The following is a 27,424-nucleotide window of genomic DNA, read 5'->3' on the forward strand; positions in this document are numbered from 1 at the left end:
TTATTTTATGATTATGCTATTAATATAACATATTAGGCCTACATGTTATATTTGATTATTTGATATGTAGATAAGTACAGTCAGTCACCTACAAACAAATATATTGAGTCTGAGTTCACTTCCAAGAATACTTTTTCATAATTCATGAAAGTGATTCTAAAACTTTTTTTGTCATCACCTTACCTATTTGAAAAATAAATAGATAAATGTTTAATAAATTCTATTAATTAAACATTTATTAAAGAAATATGTTGATATTTTACATTAAGTGAACCATATTTCACCAAATTGAATAATAATAATAATAATAATAAACATTATTTATACAGCACTCAACACAAAACAGTTACAAAGTGCTTCACATGGTTAAAACATTTAAGTTCTACAATTAAGCAGTAAAATCAGACAATTAAAATAAAATAAAACTGAATAAATTAAGTATAAAATAAGTATCAAAATATATAAAGAATAAAAACAAAAACAATAAAACAACAGTAGTAATAAAACAGAAAGTATTAAATGTGCTATTTTAATCAAGTTTAATATCACCATTAATAACATGAATATTAGTGGTTTTGTTAATGTGATTAAGTGTGCCATTATATAACAATTAACGATTATTTTCATTATTGATTAATCTGCCGATTATTTTCTCGATTAATCAATTAGTTGTTTGGTCCATAAAATTCAAAAAAATGTTGATCATTTTTTTCAAAGCCCAAGGTGATGTCCTCAAATTTCTAGTTTTGTCCACAATTCAAAGACATTTAGTTTACTATCATAGAAGACTAAAGAAACCAGAAAATATTCATATTTGAGAAGCTGGAACCAGAGAATCTGGACATGTTTTTTCTTAAAAAATTACTCAAAATGATTAATCAATTATCAAAATAGTTGGCAATTAATCTAATAGTTGGCAACAAACCGATTAATTCACTAATCATTGCAGCTCTATTGTGTGGATGGCATTTTTTTTCTAAGGCAACAACAACAACAACAACAACAACAACAACAACAACAACAACAACAGTACTTTCAGTCAGCTATGAATGAAGCAGGCCACTGTGTGTGGATAACAATAAAATACTCTAGTCTTAAAGTGCAGCACAGAACATGTATTCTTGTATTTTTATTATTATGTATTTTTAGCCAAATGAGTATTAAAATAAGCTGTAACTGTTAGTCATCACTTATCAATGAGAAAGAATTATAAATAAATAAAACATATCGCCCTGTGTTTCCACTGCGCCACTTAATGGCACTCCAATGAAAAATCCTTGAAAAACTGGCCCCAGCTGACCCAATTGTTGACCCTTATAATACTGTATAGAAAGAGTTCACTGGGCTCTGACTGGTGTTACACCGTATTTGGTGACCCTACAGATTCTATGACCTGCAGTTTTGGAAGAAGTACTCAGAGCTATCACTTAAATAAAAGTATCTGATATATTAAATACATTTAACAAAGTACATCATTAATAGTGATGAGTCAGTGCATAAGCACCATTTTAGTATAACTGTCACAGCCCCATTTTCTACAAAATTAGTACTTTTACCAAAGTGCTTCAAGTTAATTTATCTGGTAATACTTCTATGCCTTTACTTAAGTATGATGCAGGATTTTTACTTGTAATTAAGTATTTTACATTGTGGCTTTGATAGGCTACTTTCACTAAAGTAAAGGATCAGAGGACTTCTTCCGACACTGCATTTCACAGAATCTGACGGGTGACCAAATACGGTGTAACACCGGAACTTGTCATCTGTCGCGTCGCGTTATCCCGCCGGAACGTTTGTAGTGTAACACAGAGCTTGGCAGTCATGTCGGCGCTCAAGTCGCGGTGCTTACAGTTAGTCAAAATTTAGTTTCAGATAACTCATTCTGTGTATTTTAGAAGTCAGAATACATAAATTTAGAGATTATGTGTTGAAGGAAAGCGAAGTATTGGTCGCAGTATCGATAAACTTTGAGGTAAAGTAAGTTTACTGCCGACTTCTCCCTCCGTCTTTCTCTCTTCTAGCTAACGTAACGCTGGTTAGCCAAGTTGATGTGATAAACCTACAACAGCTCGACTGGGGCTTGTTTTGTATTTAGATGACATTACCAAGCACATGATAAAGACTCTGTAAGAAGCAGAGCATTTATTTATCAGTGCCGTCAGTTGAAAGTATTCGTGCTTCTTTCACACATCGCTTCATATTTTACTCCACATTGACTCGCTTTATTGCTTCCGTTCACGTCGGTGATGTTAACTCCGTAACCGATGTTCAGGTAACAACTAGGTGGTCGTCACATTGAATATATGTTTATGTTGTGTCACACATTTACTTCTAATATCCTGTTTACTCTTGTATCTGTCAGATTTTATCCATATTGTGCAGAATAAGGATGTGCCGGTGATATCAAAATCTCATGTTACGATTATCTTAGGTAAAAAATATTACGATAATCATCAAAGTTTCCTGAAATTGTAAAAATGGCGCTAAAACATAGTTAAATTACTTCACACCATGATTGGTCTGCATTATAAATAACATCAAAAACAGTTTCAACGCTGTAAACAAAAGTAAGCGGTTCAAAGTTTCAGACAGTTGATTTGAAATCACTTTAAATGCAGCTCAGTGCCTCTTAGATTTTACGCACCCATTCATATTTTTGAAAATTCTTGATATTTTTCCTGATGAAATTAATCAATTGATTTCTGGAGTGCAAGAACTTTATAGTAAGTGTTATCTGCTGGATGTTAACAGCTATGTTCATTTTTTAAAGGCAGAGATATTAGTTAACACACACAAAACAGAATAAGTTATAATGGGCCTTTACAGGCCGTTAGTGCAGACTTCAGCTTTACACAACTTCTCCACATCACTGCTAACAGCAGCAGAGCTGAAGCTGACCTGTGAGGAAGAACATGATGTGTATGATCTTGACGTGGGGAGTTTGTTAGTCAGGTCAAATGTAGCTCTCTCTCTCTCTCTGAAGTTTGCCACACTTCAGTTGGTTGATGTTAATATAGAAAGTCCTGGCCAGAGTAGCAAGAGCTCAACAGACAGGAGCCTGTTTCTCTATGCTTTGGTTATTCTGCCTCTGTTTGACCGGTAGAAAGCTTCCTCCTTGTGGCTGAACAAAATAAAACTGCTAAAGAACGCAGGAGAGCTGCTATGTGTTTACAGTGTCCTCTGAAAACAACAATAATCACGGCAATGGAAATGGTTGGCGGTATTGATATCGTCAGAATTCACCGCAATGTACTTAGTAAAAACCAGCACATCTCTAATGCAAAACATGTTTATTAATCAGTCAACAGTTTCTCTGCTTTCTCAGTTACCTGTCCTAGTCATGGCATCACTATCAGAGGAGGTGCTTCTGGTGGTGAAAAAGGTTCGCCAGAGGAAGCAGGATGGCACACTTTATCTGATGGCTGAACGCATAGCCTGGGGTCCAGAAGGCAAAGACCGCTTCACTGTCAGCCACCTATATGCAGATATTCGCTGTGAGTATTCTTTGCCCTCAAGTTACAAGTAGCGCTAAGGTAATAATGCGATGACGATGTGTGATAATGTGTTATTTCTGTTCTGTGTAGGTCAGAAAATCAGCCCAGATGGTAAAGCAAAAATTCAGCTCCAGCTGGTCCTTCACACCGGCGAGAGTACCACATTCCACTTCTCTAATGAGAGCACTGCACTCAAAGACCGTGAGGCCACCAAGGAATTGCTGCAGCAGCTACTGCCCAAGTTCAAGAAGAAAGCTAACAAAGAACTGGAGGAGAAAAACAGGTGACACTATGCACCTGTTTTCCCAAGGTTGCCTTCGAAGGATAAGTCTGGTGATATTCTGTTTTCGACTTTTTATCAACAAATCACACAAAAAAACCAAAACCATCAATGAACTGATCCTAAGAACAAGTAATCAGAGCCTGATACACGGTGTTCTTCTGTTGACCTCCTATTTAAAACAAATCAGTGAGCCAAACGTTTGCACCCAGTGACATGTTCCTTCATTACCATGAAAATGGGCATTGTGGTTTTTTGTTTGTTGTTGAGCTGCAACGATTCATTGTTTGAGTCATATTTTAAGCACAAATGCCAAAAATGTGCTTGTTTCAGCTTCTTTTGTCATACATGATAGTAAACTGAATATCTTTTGGACTGTTGGTCAGACAAAACAAGACATCTGAAGACGTCACCTTTGACTCATTATTTTATGACATTTTATAGACCAAATGATTGATTAATTATTTGAAAAAATAACTGGCAGATTAATTGATAAGCAAAATAATCATTGCAATATTTGAAAATAATTGTCTATCTATCACACCAAGATCACTGTTGAAAATAGTACACAACAAAAACGCTGTTTAATGCCGTATGGATAGTGTTTACTAGTGACTAGTGGTTTTGGTCTTTGCATCGAAAGAAAAAATATACAGATGTACGCCAACCTTTGAAGTAGTGACTGTGTTCAGGACTATGTTGGCAGCTCATTTCTGTCATTTTATTGTTAACCATTCGTAAACATAATGTTGGGAACAGGATGAGTAATGCAATAATCTCAACTCAAAGTCCTGAGAAGTGTTTCTCCACCATTGTTGGTATGAATGGGATGGACAAAATACTAGCAACACCTCTCCTTTATAGCACACTTCACTGGACCATAAACTACAGTCTCCAAAATGACTATAAAGTTGAACCAACGCCTTTCTGAAACGGTGTCAATAAAAACGGAACATTATAACCTTCATGAAGTTAGAATTTATTGCAAGGTTCTTGTATTTGACTGCTTTAGGTTTAGATAGTTATGATAATATCTTAATATTGATACAATTTTCTGTGAAATTAATTGTTTATGTCAGTCATCATGTCATCATTACTTTAGAAGTTTAGACAGTTAATTGATTAAGAACTCTCTTGGGTTTAAATGTTGACTGAAAGCAAAAGTAGTCATCTATAAAATATTTAAATTTTATTTGTTTCTGTAGGATGCTTCAAGAGGATCCAGTGCTTTTCCAGTTATATAAAGATCTAGTGGTAAGCCAAGTGATCAGTGCTGAGGAATTTTGGGCCAACCGGTTAGGAGGCTTAAACAACACAGACCCCGCACTATACAACAACAAACAGGAAGTCGGTATATCTGGAGCATTTCTGGTGAGTAGTTCAAACTTGAACCTTAGACCTTATATTTAGAAAATAAGATCATGTTAAATTTAATAATTGATTGAAGCACTGGAAATTTACATTAACTTTATTAGCATTAACAACATACAGGTGAGCGTTAACAGGTGTCATTTTTGTGCTTTACAGGCAGACATTAGACCTCAGACAGATGGCTGCAATGGCTTGAGATATAATCTGACAGCTGATATTATTGAATCTATCTTCAGAACATACCCTGCAGGTAAATGACTACATCTCCACTTTTAAGTTACATCACTTACAACTGTTGATTGACCAGGAGAAAGTACTGGCTGTCGAGAATATTCAGATTTTCATTTAGAGCAACAAAAACAAGAGCGATTTTACCGATTAACACACTGTGTTCCAGAGAGGAATTTGTTGGAATAAAAACCTGCATGAGTGTCCACCCCAATGAATGACTTTTAAATGTGCAATAGGTGTTGCTGATCAGATATAATAAAAATTTGATAGAGTACAGTACCAGTTCGGACACACCTTCCCATTCTCTTGGATGAGAAAGTGTGTCCAAACCTTTAACTGGTACTGTATACTTATGTCAACCTTTGTTGTTCTTGCAGTGAAGCAGAAGTATAGTGAAAATGTGCCTCATAACCTGACGGAGAAGGAGTTCTGGACCCGCTTTTTCCAGTCCCATTATTTTCACAGAGACCGCATCAACACAGGAACACAGGATATCTTCTCAGAGTGTGCCAAGCAGGATGAAAAGGGTAGGATTTGTAAAGCTTATTTTGGGGGCAAATCTCACATACAAATGGAACGATTTTAAAGTCAGTGTATGTATTATTTCAGCCACAAGTCTGTTTTCATATGTAAATGCTTGAAATCTGTCTCATGCAGGCTTAAAGTCTATGGTGGTTCAAGGAGTGAAGAATCCTTTGGTCGATCTCCTGTCATTAGAGGATAAAACATTGGATGAGGTGGGATTTAATGAGATGATCAGTCGCAGCCACATCAATAATCATTTACTTGTGTAGCTTTCTTTTTCCCACGGCATCCTTCAAGCCTCAGAACTTAGTATTTTCTGTGACACAGGGCTATGGAGTTTGCACACCACCATCCTCAACATCTAATTCGAACAGGACGGTGAAAGAGAGCAGCAACTCGGCCATTATAAAGCGGTTCAACCATCACAGTGCCATGGTGCTGGCAGCAGGCTCACGCAAAGGGTAAAGAAATTACTTCTGGAGGCAAAAAACACAATAACCTGCTCAGTATGCTTTATCTTTAACTTCATCTTCATCATGTTTTTAAAGGGAAACACCAACTGATCAAGCCAGTGAGACAAGCAGTACAGATGGAAACTCAAGGGATTCTGACTTCTTTCAGCCTCCTGTGAAGAAGGTACGATGGTTCTATAGTTTTAAAGCTTTTTCAAAATACAGCTGTTAGTCTTTAACAGACTTAGTCACTTTTTTTTCTGTTGGCAATGTTTTTTTTAGGTTAAATTACAGGAAGCCATAGAATATGAAGACCTGCAAAGGGAAAACGGACCAAAAACAGTTGCGTTAAACCTCAAGAAGTCTGACAGGTACAGTCTGTCCACATGTTTATATCTTCTTGACTTTGCATGTTTTACTCCAAATGAAAGCTAAGAGAAGGGCTGCAACTAATGAGTATTTTCATCAGTGATTAATGACACTACTAATAATAGTAATGCTTGATGTTTTGAAATGGCTCAACCAAGTCACAAAACTCAAAATATTCAAATTGTAATAAATGAAACCAAGATTGGCCTATAGACCTATAGACATTTCAGAATCTAAAATAACCAAATATTTTGTATTTTTATTTTATAATTGGCTTTAAGCAGTCAATAAACAACCATCAACTGATAGACGTAACAATTAATCAGCAAGCTGTGTCTGTTCAAGATGTGTAAAGCCTTTATAACTTTTTATCCAGATTTCAACTGTGTAAAATTTGGGAAGAAGCTCATCTGTTGTTAGTCTCACACCCTCTGGACAGAGTGCTCACTTTGAGCTGTTAATTAATAGATTTTATATTTCATTTTAATGTTCAGATTCATTACTCTCTCTGTGTAAATGATCCTGGCAGTGGACTCAACCCAACACCAAAATTTAACTTTGGCATATAGAGTGAATGTATGGAGTCTCAGATAGAGGGGACACTATGCTCTTACATTTGGCAGCCTCCCATCATGTTTAATGCTGATAATACAGGCTTATCTTTTTAAAACCATCCAGGAATAAATTCTTCCATTTTAAATCGATGTATTCATAGTTCAGTTGATTCTTCCTATCCCGGTGAAATTTTCTAATATAATTTTCTTTTTATCCTCCTTCTTATTTAAGGTATGCTCATGGTCCAGTGCCACTTCAGTCCCAACAGTATACAACTAGCCAGGATATCATCAACTCTGTCAACTACATCCGGCATGAGATGGCTAATTACAAACCCAACCTTACTCAGGTTCGATCATATACATTCTATTTCTGTAATTTTATAATGTTTTGTTTTGGTTGAAGGGCAGTGTGAAAATCACTGTCAGCAGATTCTTTACCTGGTGTTTCTAAGTCACTCTGCATTCACATTTTCACCAAATGTTGAATAGTTAACAGCTCGATTGCTGTCTTCACCCGAGTGTCGAGAGCACGCAGGTTTTGTTGTGATTCAACAGTCAATCATTGACTTTGGGACAAAGATTAATGATCATCTTAGTAGTTTCATCCAAGAGGAAGCATAACTTTTCCCCTGTTTATGCCTAAGCGTCCACACTACTCCGGCGTTTTCAAACCCCTAGAATGGAGATTTGTGAAAACGCTGCTCCTCCTTGTTTTAGTTTGAAAACTGGGAACTGCGTTTTAGCCTGGACGGGCGGAAACAGACACTTTAGAAAACAGTGACGCAGACATCCACGTTTGTTTCCTGCCTGTATCTTATCAGTGAAGATGTGTCCTTCCCTGATTCGTTACACCCCACATCATCACATGACCCTTTTCTGCAAGAAAACAAACGACATCAGCCTTGACTACCAGTGGTTAATTCAACATGGATAACAAATTACAGGTATCGCACAGGAGGCAAGCCATTATTCGACCAATTTGTGACAATTCCCGTGTCCAGCGGTCATGTGACATCCGTTTCCTGGTGTGTTAGTATTGATGGAGATTATTTCTGAAACAGTGCTCGTGTGGACGGAGATCATTTTCATTTTAAAACACCATTTTAAAAATAGTATCAATAACAACACATTCTCAGATTAAGATCAGGGAACATGTTCATTCCAGTCACATACCTCCGGGTTTTCAGAGGCAAGGTGGAGCAGGCAGGTAGTCACCCTGAGGCAGCATTGTTGTTTTTTGGGAACTTTGGAGACCTTAGTCAGCGATATACATGTATCCTCAAACATGTCTGGCTCCTCTAACACAAGACAACAAAAAGAGGAGAAACTGTCCCTTGAGAAGCCGTTTGGTGCCACAGTAGACTTGTGCAAAGATGTGAGCCCACCTGTATGGTGTTGGTACCCTCCTCCTGCACCATTTTCAGCTCCTTCTCCCACTTTATGTGCCACATACTGAAAGTTACGTTCTAAGTTGTTTTCTGACTGAAGTAAATCTAAATACTGTTTATTTATCAGTAAATGTTTACTCACAACTTGCTGACATAATTCTGATTGGGCCTTGTATTGTCAAAATGACTGTAATCACATAAGTCAGCATAGAATCACCATTGTCACAAACAGTACATTCCCTGGTCAGAAGATTTAGATTAAGATGCTGATTCTTATTCCAGTCTTGAAAATATTACAAAATGTATTAATAATAATAATCTAAAGTTATTTTGAAATAATCCAGAGTTTCAGTTTCCCCCAAAAGTCAGAAATGTGTATCAGGTTTAAACCATGAACGGTGCCTTTAGTTTCACCACAGTCTTTCTCTCACTCTTTGCAGGTGTTGTCCAGCACAGCAGCAACTTCTGCCATCGCAGCGCTTTCTCCAGGTGGCGTCCTCATGCAGGCAGGAGCGCAGCAACAAGCCATAAATCGTACGTGTGTTCTGAAATTGCTGAATTACTGTAAAACTGTTGCCTGAAGCGCATCTGTAGAGTCTGAGGTTGCTCCTCTGAGCAGCACATTCAGCTTGCTCCCACAAAATCTCCTCAATGTTTTCTGTATTTTCCACTAAATCATTGATCTCAACATGAATGTTATCTTGAAAAATGTCAACATGTCCCTCCCCAAAAAGATTTTTCTTTTTTTTTTTATTAAATCATTTGCCTTTTCATTCTTTGTTGTTTTTTTCCAGAAATGGTACCTACTGAAGTTCAAGGAGAGTTGAAGCACCTTTATGCAGCTGCTGGAGAGCTATTGAGACATTTCTGGTCCTGTTTTCCTGTAAACACACCATTTCTGGAGGAGAAGGTGACTAATATTCAGTTTATGTAACCAAGGTCAAATTATTAGTCACATAGTAAGTTATTCTCTGTCTTGACACCCATGTTTTTGGCAAAAAATAAATAAATTGGCAGTTCTAATAATTGTCTAATAATACATACAACAATTAGCATTTCTATGTGATTTTTAAAAAATATAAACCACACTTGCTCACAGGTTTCTATATTTCATGCATAATAATCAGCATACAATCCCCCCTTGGACTTTCTCATGTTTTATTGTTTTTCAAAGCTGAATTACACTCAAAATTAACTAAGCTTTTTCAACACTAATCACAACATTTTGTGTTTTATAGCCATAGATTCCTTTATAAGATAGTTGTTTTCATGTGGACATTAGCATTTTTCTCTCTATTGATCTGTGCTCTAAAAAAAATCTAACTATATCTGCTGTGAACTACATCCTTTTCGCTCAGTTTGTGTCAGTTTATAGTTTTATAGTATAATTTCCATCACTACCACCACCATCACAGGTGGTCTCACTTTATAAATAGTAGGAAACTTTTTTTTTCAGTTTTTCCTAATGAGTTAATCTTCAAAAATGTTTCATCATTACGTACTTTTCATATAGGTGATGAAAATGAAGTCAAACCTCGAGAGATTTCAGATGACCAAGCTTTGTCCCTTTCAGGAGAAGATTCAACGTCAGTACTTAAGTACAAATGTAAGTCTCTAATGATTTAATAATTACACAAAAGCTTATATACCAGGTGATTCTTGTATTAAATCTATTGGACATCCTCTTAGCTTACAGGGCACTTGGAGGAGATGCTGCAGACGGCCTATAGCAAGTTCCACATCTGGCAAACCCGACGGATGATGAGGAAAACCTGAAGTCTGACGGTTTGTCGAAGAGAGGACAAGGAAGACATTAAAGTATACGGACAAATGGCCTGTGGAGGCCCTCCAGACTGCTGTGAAGAGACCACAGATTACAGCCTGATGGGACAAGGTTCACAGGGGCTTATGATGAGGATATAGATGGACGCTGCTACATCCCCAAATGTCCAACAGAGACTAACTACATCTCAGTCATGAATAACTGTAATTAGTTTCTTTCTCTTTTGTTTGTGTTGTTTTTTTTTTTTCAACGGTTGAGAGATTGGTGCCGGTAATGGTTAACTGGGACTTCTACTATGGTTTAATATGACCAAACTTTAGATTGAAATCAGAAAGGCTCTCAGGATAACAGGCTGAGGTGTGAGATGCAAGCAGAGGACTGGCAACATGTTTCATCAGTGCTCAGAGCATTGAAAGAAAGCTTGGACATACAAGGAGCTCCTCTGAGCACCGGCTCGATTTATGGAACAAGGTTCCTGAAAATCTGAAGCGAAAGAGGAAGTGAATATAGCAATACTGTAAAGACATTTGACACTCGAGTGCATTAGTGTGTGTGTGTGTGACTCAAATCACACTGTCACTGGTTTGTAATGTCTGCACCTTCTGTCTGCACTGAAGACAAAAATGTTATTCTGAATTAAAGTGAGGCATAAAGCTGTTGTTCATGAACCCGCAACACTTCATTAAGGATTCAGTTTTTCAATGCAGTCTGAAAACAACGGTCAGATGCCCAAATGAACATTGAAATTGTTTTTTCTTGCCATAATCATTCCTCCTGTTCATACTGACCATTAGAAGATCCTTTCATAATGCAAATGTAAGTGATGGGGGGACAAAATCCACATTGTGTAAAAATGTATTTAAAAGTTTACCTGAAGCTAATATGAAACTTCAAATGAGTCAAATCAAGTAGATATCTTGAGTAGATAGTAGATGTCTTTTTAGTGCCAAAGTCCCTCTTTTTGTTTACCAGCTCAACAGGGAAACACAAAGAGGGAATTTGATGCTAGAAAGATTGTTAATGTGGCAGATATCCACTTGATATGACTAACTCAGATCCACTCTCAAATGCATTTTTGCACAAAATGACTGTGGACATACTGTGGATTTTGGCCCCCCCCCATCACTTACATTAAAAAGCACATTTGAAGGGGGTCTTTTAGTAGCGAGTATGAACAGGAGGGATAATTACAGCGAGTAAAAACCTATTTAAGTGTTCATATGGGCACCTGGCTAAATCTATCCTTTAAATCCATGCACCTCAAGTTGTTTATGCGGTAAATGCTGCTATTCATCTTCGCCATTACAAGAAAGATTGTTTTGTTTTTGTGACCTGGTGACTTATAAACTACAGCTGGTATGGCTGTAGGTGTCGGTTGGTCTTATTAAGCTGAAGATACTACACGGAGATGTTTTTATTGATATGACGGCGCGGCATGCTCTATGGGCAAACCGACGCGTTGCCTTTCAGGAAGTGTCCTCATATCAGCTGAGTGAAGCTCTGACAGGTCGGCTGCATACCGTGGGTGACCGCTGACTTTCTCCAAAAATATAAAAAGCGAATAAAACCAGGGATGTAAGACAGCGGTTTGGTGTGGATTTGTAGGCGGCAACGCTTGAGTGTCAACCCAATCATCCGGTGAGTGAGTTTTAACTGAGAAAACAGCGAGTGAATGGCAACAGCGCTGTGGAAGCTAGCATGTTTGCTAACTTGTTATTTCCAATACACTGGTTCGAGTTGGCACAGATTTATCGAAATGTCGTTAAACCGTCAGATGTATTTTACACATTTCAGCCCTGCTCACATTTATTTTTTTGTACGTTTTTGGCAGCACATTAGCGTTAATACTGACATGTTAGCATCAGTGTCAGCAGCAGGGTCTCGTGATGCAGATTGAATCGGCCGATTGACTCGCCCCTTTAAAGTGCGAAAGCGCAGATAATTTATCGATAAACCTCCATTTTACCGACAACAAACACTAAAACGAGTCGTCCAGTAAACCTACTGACTGATTTAAGAAGGACAATGACTAAAAACAAAACAGAAGTTTGAACGACGGAGCTTGAAAGCTTGAAGTTTAAAGGTTTGTTGACAGTTAACTTTTTCTACGTCAACGTCTGAACGTAAAGTTAACGGTTAATAAACTCTGACGTTACTGTAACGTTACTTTATTTACTAAAGTACAGACTTTAAGGTAACTTAGTTAATTTACTGGGACTTTCCTTGGGTGTTTCCATCTCATGACACGTGATATTTCTTAAGGCTGCAACGGATTCATCTGTCAACTATTTTTTCGATTAATCGATTATTAATCGTTTGGTCAATAGAATATCAGAAATAGTGAAAGAATGTTGATCGCCGTTTCCCAAAGCCCAAGATGCGACCTCAAATGTCTTGTTTTGTCCCGACCAGCAGTCCACAAGATACTCAGTTTACTGTCATAGAAGACTAAAGAAACCAGCAAATATTCACATTTAAGAAGCAGAAACTAGAGAATTTTAGCATTATTTTCTTGAAAAATTACTTGAAACAGTTAATCCATTATCAAAATAGTTGCTGAATAATTTTCTTGACTAATCTTTCCAGCTCTAATATTTCTATTCCACCAAAATTCAGGGTGAAATGTTATACACAATTTATTTCACTGTTTACTTGACCACTCTGGTGACTCTACAAATTCAGATTTTACCTACAGAACACATGGTGAACTTATACAATGAGGTGCATTGCTTTAAACTATAAAGTATACAGTTTTTAAAATGAGCTCCACCTCGACTAACTACAACAGTAAAATGCTATTGACATATTTAATGTATTAGTAATGATAATTTAATCAAATAAAATGGTAACACTGACATGGCCATTTTTTCTGCTTTGAGCACTTACTGTTGATCCTGAATTTGCGATTGATACCTTATCAATGCAGGACTTCAACTTGTAACAGAGCATGTTCAGTGTGGTATTACTGCTTTTACTTGAGTAAACCATCTGAATTCTTCTTTCACCACTGATCAAAGGCACAAGACTCACATCCTGACCAAAAATCTGTGATAATCATTGAAAAGCACCACAAACACAGGCATTAAAACCACACTGTCTTTAGAGAAATTAGTAGTTTGGCACAACATATACTTTTATATCAAACAATCAGTGTCAGTCTGAAGTCCGAGGCTGGATTTAACCACCTGGTGAAATGATCAGCTGCCCCAGGGCCCCTCAGGTTCGACATGTCAGTTGGTTTGTAGTAATGTAAGCAACATTCAATGACAATATCAGTTGCAAAGACAGGGGCTTTATGAGTGCCCCTGCATTATTATTCAGTCTAGAAGCCTTGTTTTGTGTATGAGGGCCCCTCTATATGGCAGTTATTGGGTGCCAATTGTACTTTTTCACTTCAGGTCCCTCAACCATGGTAATGCACAATCTGAGTCCATCGTCACCCTCAAATACATCCCAGTCACAGTAGAGTGCTAACAAATAGAGACAAAAGTCAGAGTGGACTGCTACTTCTCACCTCTTACTGAGATACTTGTGGCAACCACTTAAATATTGAGGAGAATTTATGTTTTGACATTTTATTTGAGAACATTTATCTAGCGTGCAAACTGTAAATGTTTTTTTGTGTACACAATCTGATTATCCTGATGATCCACAGCTTTAGTTTTGCCTCTGCTTCCATAGACGTTCACTCAAAACTACAACAAGTAAATCAAAACCAAATTACAGTATTTTGTCCTAACTTTTCAGCTAAGTTGTGTCTTCTTGTCCTGTCAGAGTGAACATTAGAGTCTTCCTTGCAAAATGTTAACTGACAGCTCCTGGAGAGAGACATTTGACATTAGGGAGAGGGGGCTAGCCAGCTTGAAGGCAGTCTAAAAAGTGGAGTCATGACTGGTCAATTTGGGAGGGTGAGTACACTACTGAAAGTCATATGATGCCACACAGCATGGAGGGCCATGGTATGTGAGGAAGCAGAGTAGTGACTCTTGAAGTCCCTCACGTTTTCTTCATACTTAACTGTCTGTCTCATACTCTCTCAGTTGTAGAGGATCCCCAGTCAAGATGCCTCTGATACCAGTTGTGCCAGAGAACCACAGTCATGTACTGGCAGAGCTTGACTGCCTCGATCCACTTCTCTCCGCTCTCCGTTTAGACTCCGGCAGGCTCAAGGTAGGTTTCACCATCACATGTCTGGAGTCTTATAATTAAATCACACATAGAAAATTTACAGTGGTTTTTAGATATTATTTAAAGTACTACAGAGTGAAAAATTACCCAGTTACACTAACTATATAATTTATCAGGCATGCACCTTGTGTACATTTTTCTTGCTACATATAAATTCAGTATCTAATTACATGTTATCATGTCATGCTTACCCTGTTTTTTTCTCTCTTTTTGAATCTGTTGTGTTACAGTGTACTTGTTTGGCAGTGTCAAGGAAGTGGCTCGCATTGGGAACATCAACAGGAGCGTTGCACCTAATTCAGAGGGAGGGCTGGAAACAAAGGCTTATCCTCACTCACAAGGTACTAAGTGACTGAGTACCTTGTGTGCAGAAATACTGCTTTGACTGTTGCTCTGCTGTTAAATGATACAGCTACACATAAAAATGAATGAATGTCTGTGTCACATTTGTGCAAAGTCAGTTTCTCTTAAATTCTAATCGCCAAACATTGGGTCTCTTTCAGGAGGGAGCTATCACTCAGGTGTCGTGTTGCCCTCATGATGAAGACTTTATCGCTATTGCAACAAGGTTAGAGTCTATCCATGAAGTATAGAAATGTTTCACACTCATCTGCCTTAAAACAAAGTTTACCCCATGTCAATCAATGCAAGCCTGCTCTTCTTCCCTCATACATTATCTCTGTGTTACTTGTATTATTCACAATGGCGGCTGTTGGTGTTTGTCTCCGGTCCAGTCAGGGTCTGGTGGTGGTGTGGGAGCTGCAACTGGAGCGGCGGGGTCGTCCAGAGAGAGTCAGTGTGTCTTGGGAGCACAGGGGTCATGCCATCACTGCACTCTGCTGGGACACCAGCGCGCTCAGAGTTTTTGTCGGGGACTCTGGAGGCAAGGTGTCCTGTCTCCGTGCAGGATCCTCCAAGCTGGGAAAGGTATTGAACCAGCACTATTGATGTTCCTCGATAACATATCAAATGTGGCTTGTGCATATATAGTAGTTGCGTGACATCCGTGTCATGTGTCTTGGCAACAGCAATCAAAAGGGGAATGCAAAAAATTCCTTTAAGCTTGCAAGATATATGCTTGTAATTCATGCAATTCATTTTTTTTTATATTCTTTTTTTTGTGTCTAGGGGTCAGCATTCGTCATCTTTCCTGTTCAGACCATCACCAGTGTAGACTCCAGAGTGGTTCAGCTCGGGTACCAAGACAGTCGACTGTTGGTGTCTTCTCTGAGCCGTTGCTACCTCTGTGACACAGACAGGTGAGTGCCAGTATGTCTGTCTTGCACCTCTTGAGTGTCTGCCATTAGGAACAGGGCCCACCTTAATGCCTCTGTATCGGCAAATATCTGCCCTGCTCAAGTGTCTTTAAGCAAGATGTTAAATCCATATTTCTATGTTAGACATGCTAGTTTTGTGGTGATTCATAAAGGATTACTATTCATCAATATTTGACAGATTGTTCTTTGCATTTAGTTTGTACTGAACCAAGTTTCTGTGATAGTTTACAAGCTACAACTAATTTCTCTTTTTATATAAGACAGTTTTTGCGTGATTTTCCTCGTGAACCTGCACAGGATTAACAGTCATAATGCATTTGACATGTATTCATTTTTATTTCTTAACTTTTTGTTTAAAAAAAGTTTGAATGTGTTTATTTTACTCTCTCTGGAGAATCTCCTTCCTCCATGTTGGCCGTCTCTCAGCAGTGTTGTTTTTTTCCTGCCTTCAGGGAGAAGTTCTGGCGTGTTGGAAATAAGGAGCGTGACGGGGAGTACGGAGCTTGTTTTTTCCCTCAGAACAGGGGATTATTAGTGGGTCAGCCCCCTCTGCTGTACTGTGCCCGACCGGGGTCTCGAATATGGGAAGCCAGTTTTAACGGCGAGGTTCTGAGCACCCATCAGTTCAAACAGCAGCTGGCCTGTCCTCCTTTACCGCTCATCACTTACAGGTACCGTATTTTCCTGCTTTTAAGTCATCTGCTGTAAAAGTCAAACTTCTAATTTGTCTTTTGTTTGTCTGTTACCTGCAGAAACGAGCCACATTACCATTCAGGGCAGAAGAGCGCCCAGTCAGTCGCCTTCCCTAAACTGCTTTATTTTGGGTAATATTACATATTTTCAATATATTTTATCATCTGAGTTCTTAGGCTTGGCAATCACATATTTTTATGATTTTGATCAATTTTGTACATTATTGAAAGCAGGCTAAAAATATTAATTATATCAGATATTAGTAAAAACAACTTGACATCATTCTTTAAAAAAAGAAAAGAAATGCAGATGACCCTGTAACTTAACTAACTGTACACTTTATATGTGTAGAGACCAAAACCTGCTGACCTGGACAGACTCAGCCATTTATATCTTCACACCTCATAATGGCCAAGTTCTACTGTGGACAGAAGTCAAAGGTGCATTTGATACTTTTTCCCAAAAAAACACAAGTGATCCTTTTTAGTAACTGAGGGATCAAACATTTTGTCCATAAACATACACACACACACACACACACACACCATAAATATGTTGACAAAAGTACTACTGAGATCATTAGGTCTATAGTCATCCTCCTGTTTGATTTACTGGGAATTGAACTAAACCTGTTTTCTGGTTTTGTAGATTTGGTTGACATCGCAGTCTACCGCAGTGAGCTCTTCTGTCTCCATGGCAGCGGGCGTCTGTCCCACCTCTCCCTGTTATCTGCAGAGCGTTGTGTTGAGCGCCTGCTGCGTAGGGAGTCCTGGCCTCTGGCTGCTGCCGTCTGCTGTATGTTCCAGCACGCTATCACCACCGGACGGGTAAGATGGCTGCTACCGCCATGCTACAGTAACTGTTTATGTCCATGTGCAAAGTTGAACCAAATCTGTTGAATCTTGTCTGAAGCCGGGCTCACATTATAGGAGTTTTTGGGCCAATTTATCCTCGATTCATCCCTCCAGACAATCGGCAGAGACATCTGGTCTGGGACCTTGGTCTGAACCGATGCTCTGCCCAGATTATCTGGTATGTGAGGGGTTTACAGATCCAATCTTAAACCTCCAGAACTGCTTGCCGACTCATGGGGGCCACCCCGATAAATTCAAACTTGTTTGATATTTAGGATTTAAAATCTGGATGATTACGTCAATATTTACCAAGCAGGACCACAATAGCCAATGAGAGAGAGCTGACGGTGTTGCCAAGCAACAGTAAACACTCTAGCCATTGAGGCTGACGTTAACTAGCGTACTACTGTTGACAGATATTAAAACTGACAGTTAAAATCTCACCTCCAGTTCGCGCTAAAGAACAGACGATTGTGTTGACCATGTTCCCCCCAACCATTTTTTCATCCAGACTCATTTAGTCTTCTGCTTTTGTTTTTTCTCACTGAAAAGTATTTTGTTTACATCTGATTCCCCATGAGATCACGTGAGGTCACCTGAGGTGATACATTGCTTCCTCTGGCACGATAATCTTTATAATATCCTGTAGTGTGTGATGTGCCATTATTTTCAAATCTTTTAGTGTGTGCATGTTTGAGATTAGAGAGAAGAACATCTGCAAAGTTTCTCCTTATGTGTGTGATGCAACCTGATTTCAAAACTGATTAGGATTTTAAAACTCCTGTAGTCTGAGCCTGGCTTAAGCTGTTCAATGAATATTTGACCTCCTGTGTTACCATTAAAAATCACAGAATGAAATGAAATTTTCACCTGAGGTGTCTCAGGGCCTAAACCTAAAAAGAAACAGACAGGTGCTAGAGTTGCTTCCTGCTATTGACTTAGATAGAAATATACTTTTAACACAGAGATAGTGATGGATTATCTGTGTATGAGCACCTGATTATTGTTTTATGGCAGACTTAAAAAACTGTGAACTTATCCTTTAAATAACCAGGCTTTACAGGCCACATTAGAAAAAGTGAAAAGTATCAAAATGCACTAGAATCCTGTAAGTCTGAGTTTGGGCAGATGGTGAAACCAAACATTTACATGCAACAGGTTAAATTTTGATGTCAATAAAGTATCTTAAAAATCCGAACCAGATTTCTCATCATCTCAGCACACGTATTTTTCTTACTTGTGTTGTAGTGAGTTGAGTGTTGATAAATCATAAATAAAAGCCTTGTTCATCGTTCTTGTTTTATGCAGGCCAGGAAATCAATCCCCATCGACCGCCTTGAACACCTCAGGTCTCAGCTCAGTTCCAGCACACAGCTGGAGATGATTGGCCAACTGGAGGAAGTAATCAGTAAGCTAGAGCCTCTGGACTCTGCCTCCAGCAGCCGCAGAAGCAGCATCTCCTCACATGTAAGTTAAAATAACTTGAACCTTCTGTGGAGAACATTCAAGGAACTGGGGCATTTCATTAAGTATCTGTTTATTACATGTCATCCTTCCCATCATTTCATGTCACTTTTCTACTGTTCACTGCCAAAATGAAGTCAAAAGTGTCACACACACAAAAAAAAGCTTAAAAAAGGAAGCGATAAGCAGAATTAAACTTGTGTAAGCTAACATTATCTTAAACTTCTTTAACTTGTTTCTCTGACTTGTCATGAGGTCCAGGAAGCTACATGGTGTGCAGAATAATTCCACATCAAACAAATACATCATGGTTAGATTACTTCCTCTCCAAGTTTTGACACAAAAGCAGAGGGTTGTTTATATTAGGCTAATTTAACAGAAGCTCACAGCTTCTTTAAACAGTATACTGATATCATTATTTTCATCATCCAGGAGAGCTTCAACGTCCTGGACTGTGGAATCTATCGTGTGATCAGCCGCAGAGGAAGCCAGTCAGATGAAGAGACAAGCTCCCTCATCAATCAGTCCATGTCAGAGGAGGAGCGGCTCAAGGAGTTCAGTTTTGTGCAGGATGACGATCAGGTGGATCATGGTAAGAGGCGGATTTTGCTCTCGAGCATCAGCTGCCCGGCTGAACGGTGAAAGGATATTAACTATAAACAAATGCTTTCTATAAAAGTGTCGTTTTGTCTGATATTAAAAAAGACAACATGAATTGAGTTTTCAAAAGTTAATAGAATCATTTCTATTAATACAAATAATTATTAGTAACAATATAATGAAAAGCAGATGGAGATGAACAGCTAACCTTACCAGGAGGATCACTGTAATATTTATTGTAATTTATGTTGTAGTATTCATATATTAATCTATTGAGATAATTGCACATAAAGAATGGCAGCAGATTAATTAAAGCCTTGCTCTGATATTTTTATATAAACTAATTCACATTGTGGTAACAATAATAATCAAATAACAGCTGTTTTGTGCTATCTTTATTATTCTTAAAAACGTCTTATTTACCTCTCCTTTTTGTGTAATCTGCACACTCTGGTGCAAATAAAGATAAAGAAACAGTGTAAGGTTCCCTGGGATGTAAATTTATACGTACCAGTGGTGCGGAGTGATGCAGCGTCCAGCTGTACAAGAACAGACTCAGACATCAGCGAGTTTTCATTCACTCACAGTCAAAACAAACTGGAAAAGTATCAGCAGAGTAAATCAAAAACAAATTGGCCTTGCTGATGCGAAAACGATAACTACAGCAAACTGGAAGGATATAAACAAATAACCCACTCACACATATTCTTTCTTGTTTATTTCTTCACTGTCTCTCTCTCTGCTCTGTGTGTGTAGGAAGAACAAACTCCTTTTCCTCCTCCTCTGATTTCAATGTGAAAAGAGAGTGAATTATTTTCAGTTTTATGTCACCAACTGATTAAACAAAAAAAAAACTGACAGATAAGATATTTGGAATTGAGGACATCGCTAGCTGCTGAAAGATTTATCAATATAAACGTGTGACTGATAATAATTTGACTCTTTGACTCTTTGTCGTATTGATCATTTGTACCTGTGTACCTGAAACTGATTTTATTTGAAAATTAAAAAAAACTAAAAATCATTTAATCAAAAATGTTGCTGTGCTGCTCCGTTGGATTTGCTGTGAGAGCTGAATGATCACCCTGACGGTTGACATGCTTTATAAATGCCACGTTATTAATATCAAGTTTCTTGTCTGTTCCATTGTATCATACACACATATCACCATTTTGGTTCTGTTTTTTTTTTTTCTGTATTGTGCAGCATTTAATTTACGCTCTCTGTAGTGTTGTCTGGCACCTTTGCTCCATCTGCTTGCATTTTGTCTTCTCCCTCTCATCATGCCCCTCTGGTACTCCATCCATCTGTGTGTTTCCTCTGGCTCTTGCCCCAATCTTTATTCAGATCCACAGAGCACTGAGCGTATGGAGGCTGAGCGATCTGAGCAAGGCCTGCCGTTCCACCTCCCCCTCTCATTCCGCACCAAACCCCCCCGCATCGCACTGCAGGCCGTCAAAGACAGGTGAACATCCAGAGAAACTAAGCACAAACAGGCTCACAGCTTTAAATAGAGGAGTGTGTCACAGCTGCCTGTGCCATGGAGGCATATAGTTACTGAGTTATATTTGAACACTTACGAAAATGTTTGGGGTTTGTATCATTTCTTTTTTTTGTTATGAGGACCGAAACTCCTACAATAACCTATTATTCAAATGCAGCTGTGCTTTTTGACAGCTTACTTCCCCTTTCCACCCAAGTCACGCATCTTTTTTTTTTTTTTTTAAATTCACATTGTTCATCTGTGTAGGCACATGCAGTATGTTTTATTTCCAAGCATCACACTCAGTCATTTGCCATATGAAAAGGTTCACTGTTTGTAGTTCTGTTTGCCTTTCTCACTGTTGGATTGTAAATCCATGTAAGTGTAATCTTATTGGAGAATGGTTATTTTAATTCAGTTTTCTTTTTCTCAGCGTTTCCAGTTTTGTTAAGAAGACAACAGAGAAGATCAACACCCTCCAGATGAACTCTGAGCTCTGGCAACGGCCTGACTTCAGAGAGGGTGGACAAGCTGAAATGTCAGCCGCTTCTGCTCCGTTCTCAGAGGAAGTTGAAAATGAGTGAGTACAGAACGTGGACTAAAACCATGTTAGAACAGTTTTTACTAAGAACTGATGAGATTGTGTGCTGAAATAAAGAATTACTTATTTTCTGTGATTTTCAACCAAATTTGAACTAATACCTTGAACCTTTGTCATGAGTAGACCATTTAAAATTAATCAGATCAAACCAGTGAATGATAATTGTCGTCACAGGGTTTATGATGAAATGCCCAACACAGAGGCCGACATGCTGGAGCTCCGATCAGCGACGGAAAGGGCCGTGTAAGTACAGCTACTACCTTTTTTTTCCAGTTTTTCTGTGGAAACCAAAGTGTACTCTGTTATTCAAATGTTACATTTTTCCAACACCAGCTCCCAGATCCAAGATCCCATGGTGCTACTGGATCCAGTCTGCCTGGGAGAAACTCTGCTGGAGTGGCTGCCGGTGCTGGAGCGAATTCTCGGACCTGCAGAGCTCAGGTCAGCTGCTGTGAGTGATTCAAACACGGATGTACCTGGAGAACAGAGATGTGAGAGGGATTATGTAAACACCTTCTCAGAGCAGCCAGAGGAGTCTTCTTGCTCATCAAGAGAATCCACAGAGAGCGCTACAGAGGAAAATACAGAAAAGCCTCCAGAGCTCGGAGAAAAAGAGAGCCAGTGTGAGAGTCAGCTGACTGCAGATTACAATGAGAAAGAGCCCGCCGTTGTAAATGGGAGTTCTCCAGAGCCTGTACGAGTGGTTCCCCCCAAACCTGTACCATCAGATCTCCTGGCTAATCTCACACAGCTGGCTACACTATACACAGAGCTGAGCTGTTTCAGAAACCAGGCAGATGAGCGAGCTTTGGGCTGCACAACCTTCCTGCGCCGCTACTTCTTCCTGCTGGATGCGGAGCGCATAAGAAGAATGTGTCTGCTCTGTTACCAGGAGCAGCCGGCGGTGAAGAGCTCCTTCACTGAGGCCATGCTAGGTCAGAAGCTTCTTCTTAAATCACTTGATCATACTGGTTTACTCTCTGGTTTAATCTTTTCCTTTTTTCCCCCCAGATTTTATGTTCAGATTTTACAAATCAAGAAAGAACACATTTTAGAGAAATAAAAAAGGGAAATATACACATTTAAAAAGGAATAAATATACACAGTGTGCTTCCCCCATGTGAAATGGAAATTATTATAAATTTTTGCAGAATAATAAACAAAAGATGAATGTGAAATGACTCTTAGTTTCCACTAAATAGTCAAGGAAAGACTGTGCTGTGTTTCAGAATTAAATCAATGTAGTTGTTCCATTGGAATGATAAAAAGCATCTCATTTGACCATTTATTAAAAACATGCAGAATCTAATGGGTTTACCGTATATGAAAAAGCCAAAGATTGCCAACCAAGATCTGGTTAAATCTTTCACTGTAGAAAACCATCTAAATAGCTTTAGCCAATGATCACATAGAATATAACACAACCAAAACAAATGAGAAAGTTTTAAGCCTGCATACTGATAAATAGATTTTGCTCAGTTCAGTGTTGGAGTAGTCGAGCCTATGGACAACAAACTGTATTTGTATCTACATTTACATTTCTGATACTTCCCCACAGATCTGACTCAGTCCAGTAAGGTGGTGGAGGTTATTCAGAGAGGGGATTTACTGAGATCACTACGCAGTCTGAGAGAGCTGCAGCCCTGGAGTGCCCCTCATCTCCTTGCTCACTTACACAGGTCAGTACCCATGTTTCTCTCTTACACCATCAACATATATTTAAGTTGTGATGGACCTTGGGAAGTAATTACACTATGTTAACATGTAGGCTGTATGAGAAGCACGGGGAGGCAGCTGTACGCTCGTTTTCTCAGTTCTACCCCACGATAACTCCTGCCGACGTAATGGCTATGGCTCAACAAAGCCACTTCCTGGCATACCTGGATAATCTGGTCCAGTCACGAACTGAGGGGCACAGGTACATCTTCAGTTTGATCTTTTTGTCAAAGAAAAAAAAAAAAGACATTGATCTCACTTTCTTGCTGAATCTTACATTCATTTCTTCCTCCAGGTTGCCGTTTCTGCAGTCCCTTCTTGAACCAGAATCACTGCGACAGGATTGGCTTGAGCTCGCACTTACCCATGATGCTCCTCAGCGTTGTGATACCTTAACTCCTGACGGACTGCCCAGGTCTGCTACTGTTGCGTGAGAAAAAAATTGCAAAATAACTTTTTCTTTGTTTTAACTAAAAAACAGATCTGCTGGACGGATGGTAACTAAGATGCTACCATTTCATCTCTGGATTATATTCAGGCCACAACAATGTAAAATCTTGAAGTGAAAGTAAAGTACAAGAACTGTAACTGTGACTAAATGTGACTCCCGTTGCAGGTGGCACTCTCATTGTTTCAGTTGGGGTTATGGACGCCTCCTGTCTCTGCTGATACGTCTCCCCGCAGATCTGTCCTCCAAGCAGAAGATGTCAGAAATGTGCCGCAGTCACGGGTACTTCCAATTTTTTTTTTTTGTCTAAACAAGACAAGTCATATTTTTTTTGCTGTTATTAGCAGTTTTTGGTAGAAAGGGACACATGTCAGCTTTTGTATAATATGTGTGTTTGCAGGTACTGGACTGGCTATCTGTATCTCTGCCGTGAGCTGCAGCGCCGCACAGAAGCCTTCTCCACTATCTGTCAGCTGGATGACATCACCCTACTGGAAGAGCCTGATGGTAATTGACAGAGACGAATGTTGGTTACAATGTCAAGGGTTAGTGAGATACATACCGAAAACCATGTCCGCTACCAGGAAATCAGGTGCATATACACATGATACATAAGTAGTGGAGCATGTTTACATCAACTACTCACTGCACCTTCTTCATAACACAATGATTAGCTCACCAGCCAAAACAGACAACACAAATAAACCAAAATGGATTCACTCTTTCTGGGAAAAAATGTGGTGATTCTTCTTTGTCTTTGTTGCAGTACAAAAGGGACTTGAAATTAGAGTATGATGGTGATAAGCATATAGCATGGTGCTTACCTGAGTTTACTGCTGGTATTTATACTTTGTTGGCCATTTGAGGTCGACTTTGTGGTGTGAAATTTGGAATTTGGAAATGTTTGACTTTGGATGCAGATTCAGTCTGGCCTTTGCAACAAAAGATCCAGCGCCTGGACTTGGACACAGCTCTGGTGCAACAGTTGCAACATTACAGCTCAATAATTCTGTAAACATGTATGTAGACAGTGCAGGCAGAACCTGAAAATAAACAGCACTTTTGATCCTGTAAAGAAATGTTTTTTAAGAAACAGATTACAAGCTTTCAGAAGTTCTCTTTCAGTTAAGTTCTTGACACGTCTTGATCCCAACAATGGTTTTCAGTACGTACGTGAAGTTATAAATCAAGAAACGTCCAAGTAATTAATGATTCACTTTTTTTTCTGAGAGTTTAAACACACAGGTTTGCTTTCTGTCATTTTCCAGGTGTTGAGCCGCAGACTTTGGATGAGTGGAAGCTCCTGATCCAGCTGTCTCAGCGGTGCAGCAGCGTCTCAGAGCAGGCCACAGGTGTGAATGGTAGCAGCCTGTCTAATGGCTCAGCAGACTGTGGCGGGAAGGTCAGCCCTGAGAACCTGACCCTGCTGCTGGCTCGGATGGCCGGGCCAGACCGGGCGTTGGCCATCTTGGAGGAGTGTGGAGTGCAGCTGGTCCTTTCACCCCACTCCAAACTGGTCTGTGAGCTGCTGCGAGTCACAGAGAAGAGGCAGAGGTGAGTCAGAGTGTCAGTTACCAAGCTATCAAAGTTTAATTAGCTCATGAGAAAAGGAAGCAGTTCCAGCACTTTTTTCACATGGAGTGTTTTCTGGCGTTATGTGATTTTGTTTATATTTAAAAGGCAAGCAGCATTGGGGAAGAAAAAACATTTTAATCCATTGATTTTGTTAAATTTGAGCAGAGAGAGCAGAATGAATTGTTTGAGAGGTCTCTTGGTGGTTTGGGGAACATGACAGTTATATTAGTGGTCTTAAAAGTCTTTTATAATAACTAGATATTGAACTAAAATGTGTAAATAAAGTCTGGAATAACAGCTGAGGAACTATTTTTGATTGTCATCAGTGTAACAGTTCAATGGACTTTATCTTGTAGGTGTTACAGTTGTGTTTCTTCCATTTTCTATTCTAGGGCAACGATTCAGACGATGCTCGAGCGCTGCGATCGGTTCCTGTGGTCTCAGCACGCCTAAATGCAGATCAGCGCCGTGTAGACAGAAGCTCCTATCAGCTAAATGAGATAACTAACACTTGATGTAAGTCTCCCCACTAACTGCTTTTGAAGCTGTGGCTTAATTTATACACTGTGATATTTGTAAAAGCTTGCCAGTTCTCATGAAGGTACTTATCCTCCCATTGAAAACAGTATTATCTATTTAACTTCTAATTGCTAACTGTTTTGTTTTTTTTGCACAAATATTTTTCAGTATTTTCCTCTTCATTCCATTTACTTTAATTTTATCAGTATTCAGGTGAATGTACAGGGGTTTGTTGCATTACTGATATTTTCATGATTTGAGTTAAATGCTTTTTCGCATGTACAGATAAGCAAATATCTGATGACTCTGAGGCCAAACGAAAAAGTAGATTATCCTGTTGTTACAAGAAAATGAACTGTCAACAATTATAGTGAAATGTTCTAACTAGGTAATATTATGTGAATAAAAACTGTCTGTATGAAACATCATGTTTCCTCCATTGTTTTTTTGTTTTTTTATGGAACAAAAGGTTTTAATCTGTGCGATTATGGCCAGAGTTTTATTTAAATGAAACTGTTTTTCTCCTCATACATCCACATCAAAAGCAGTTTGAAAAAGAGTAGAATACAAACACAAGAGTGGTTATAACCAACATGTAGTGCAGAATAATCAAGGAACTGTCTCTTTATTTGCCTTTGTTTATTTCTGTACATCAAAAGTATCAAACAATCCAATATGTTAAACTTTGACTCTTAATTTGACACTTCAACAGAGTCACTTCATCCAAATTACAACAATAATACCACTATGCAGACAGTTTTGGTTTTATTTGCTCATGTTAGAAGTTAAGAGATAAGTCAAACATTTCATGTTTTCAACTCTTCTCCCTGCACATAAAGTAGATGATGCATAATGTGGGTCAGCAGAGATAATACTAATAACAACGTAATGAAATGGGACTGATGACTCATGCGATGGTATCACACACCTGGAGCATCAAAGGGAAGAAGTGGGCAGATGGAAGTCCTGGTGGTTCACATTTGACTTTTAAAGACTCTTTATGAGTCAGTAACATCCTGTAATGTGTATTGACCGCAATCGCCTTTCTGTCTGATCCTTTTTGCTTTCTTATTATTCATCCTCATCCCTGGTTCATTGTCATTTCCAAGAATTCCAGCTCACTCACCTGCCTGCGTCACTGGCACCGGGACGATCAGATTGAATTGTTCGGCATGTGGCAAAGACATAGACACACTTGTGAGGAAAACGATCCTTAAAAATTAAACTTTACATGTTAGCGTTAAATTCCAAATTGGCTGCTTTGAAATATTAAATGAACCCGTCTTTTCAATCTGCTACTAGTGTGTTTGGTGGATCATATCTGCTGCTACAAAGATGTACAAACATCTGCTCTCCATAGGGATGGTTAAAAGTGTTTGATTTGTTTGAAATGATCCAAATATGACAGAGGGTTTTCATCGTAGGCAAGAGGACAGAAGTAAATTTGATTTAAAAGGTTATTTGGTCGAGGCAGTGAGCGCAGTGTTTGATGTTGCGTTCCTGTCACCAGAAGGACAGATAAGGGGATTCTGCACATACCTGTTGGCCCTGCTGCC

At 38.9% G+C, this 27,424-nt stretch overlaps 2 protein-coding genes across 3 annotated transcripts; both read left to right on the forward strand.

Annotated features, from left to right (window-relative positions):
* The first annotated feature begins 1,782 nt into the window (after positions 1 to 1,782).
* gtf2h1 (general transcription factor IIH, polypeptide 1) lies at positions 1,783 to 11,118 on the forward strand. Of its 2 annotated transcripts, none has more exons than XM_042411594.1 (15): positions 1,783 to 1,977; positions 3,326 to 3,494; positions 3,585 to 3,777; positions 4,980 to 5,145; positions 5,302 to 5,395; positions 5,754 to 5,903; positions 6,034 to 6,113; positions 6,229 to 6,362; positions 6,450 to 6,537; positions 6,636 to 6,724; positions 7,509 to 7,626; positions 9,108 to 9,201; positions 9,462 to 9,577; positions 10,181 to 10,273; positions 10,357 to 11,118. In XM_042411594.1, the coding sequence occupies exons 2-15, from the start codon at positions 3,341 to 3,343 to the stop codon at positions 10,441 to 10,443; spliced, it is 1,656 nt and encodes a 551-aa protein (XP_042267528.1). In that variant the 5' UTR covers positions 1,783 to 1,977; positions 3,326 to 3,340; the 3' UTR covers positions 10,444 to 11,118. The 2 variants fall into 2 exon arrangements, with proteins under 2 accessions (XP_042267528.1, XP_042267527.1); XM_042411593.1 differs by having other exon boundaries at positions 1,783 to 1,972.
* Positions 11,119 to 11,880: 762 nt separating this feature from the next.
* On the forward strand, positions 11,881 to 26,296 carry hps5 (HPS5 biogenesis of lysosomal organelles complex 2 subunit 2). The gene is made up of 23 exons (XM_042411561.1): positions 11,881 to 12,088; positions 14,491 to 14,620; positions 14,869 to 14,979; positions 15,142 to 15,206; positions 15,373 to 15,565; positions 15,767 to 15,897; positions 16,368 to 16,586; positions 16,668 to 16,739; positions 16,960 to 17,048; positions 17,257 to 17,435; positions 18,771 to 18,929; positions 19,359 to 19,518; positions 20,874 to 20,991; positions 21,443 to 21,589; positions 21,785 to 21,853; positions 21,944 to 22,545; positions 23,169 to 23,289; positions 23,379 to 23,528; positions 23,622 to 23,741; positions 23,943 to 24,056; positions 24,175 to 24,281; positions 25,043 to 25,328; positions 25,742 to 26,296. Exons 2-23 carry the CDS (start codon positions 14,513 to 14,515, stop codon positions 25,800 to 25,802), a joined length of 3,381 nt encoding a protein of 1,126 aa, XP_042267495.1. The 5' UTR covers positions 11,881 to 12,088; positions 14,491 to 14,512; the 3' UTR covers positions 25,803 to 26,296.
* The last annotated feature ends 1,128 nt before the right edge of the window (positions 26,297 to 27,424 follow it).

The sequence above is a fragment of the Thunnus maccoyii genome, chromosome 5 (genome assembly GCF_910596095.1).
Source record: "Thunnus maccoyii chromosome 5, fThuMac1.1, whole genome shotgun sequence".
NCBI classification, from domain to species: Eukaryota; Metazoa; Chordata; class Actinopteri; order Scombriformes; family Scombridae; genus Thunnus; species Thunnus maccoyii.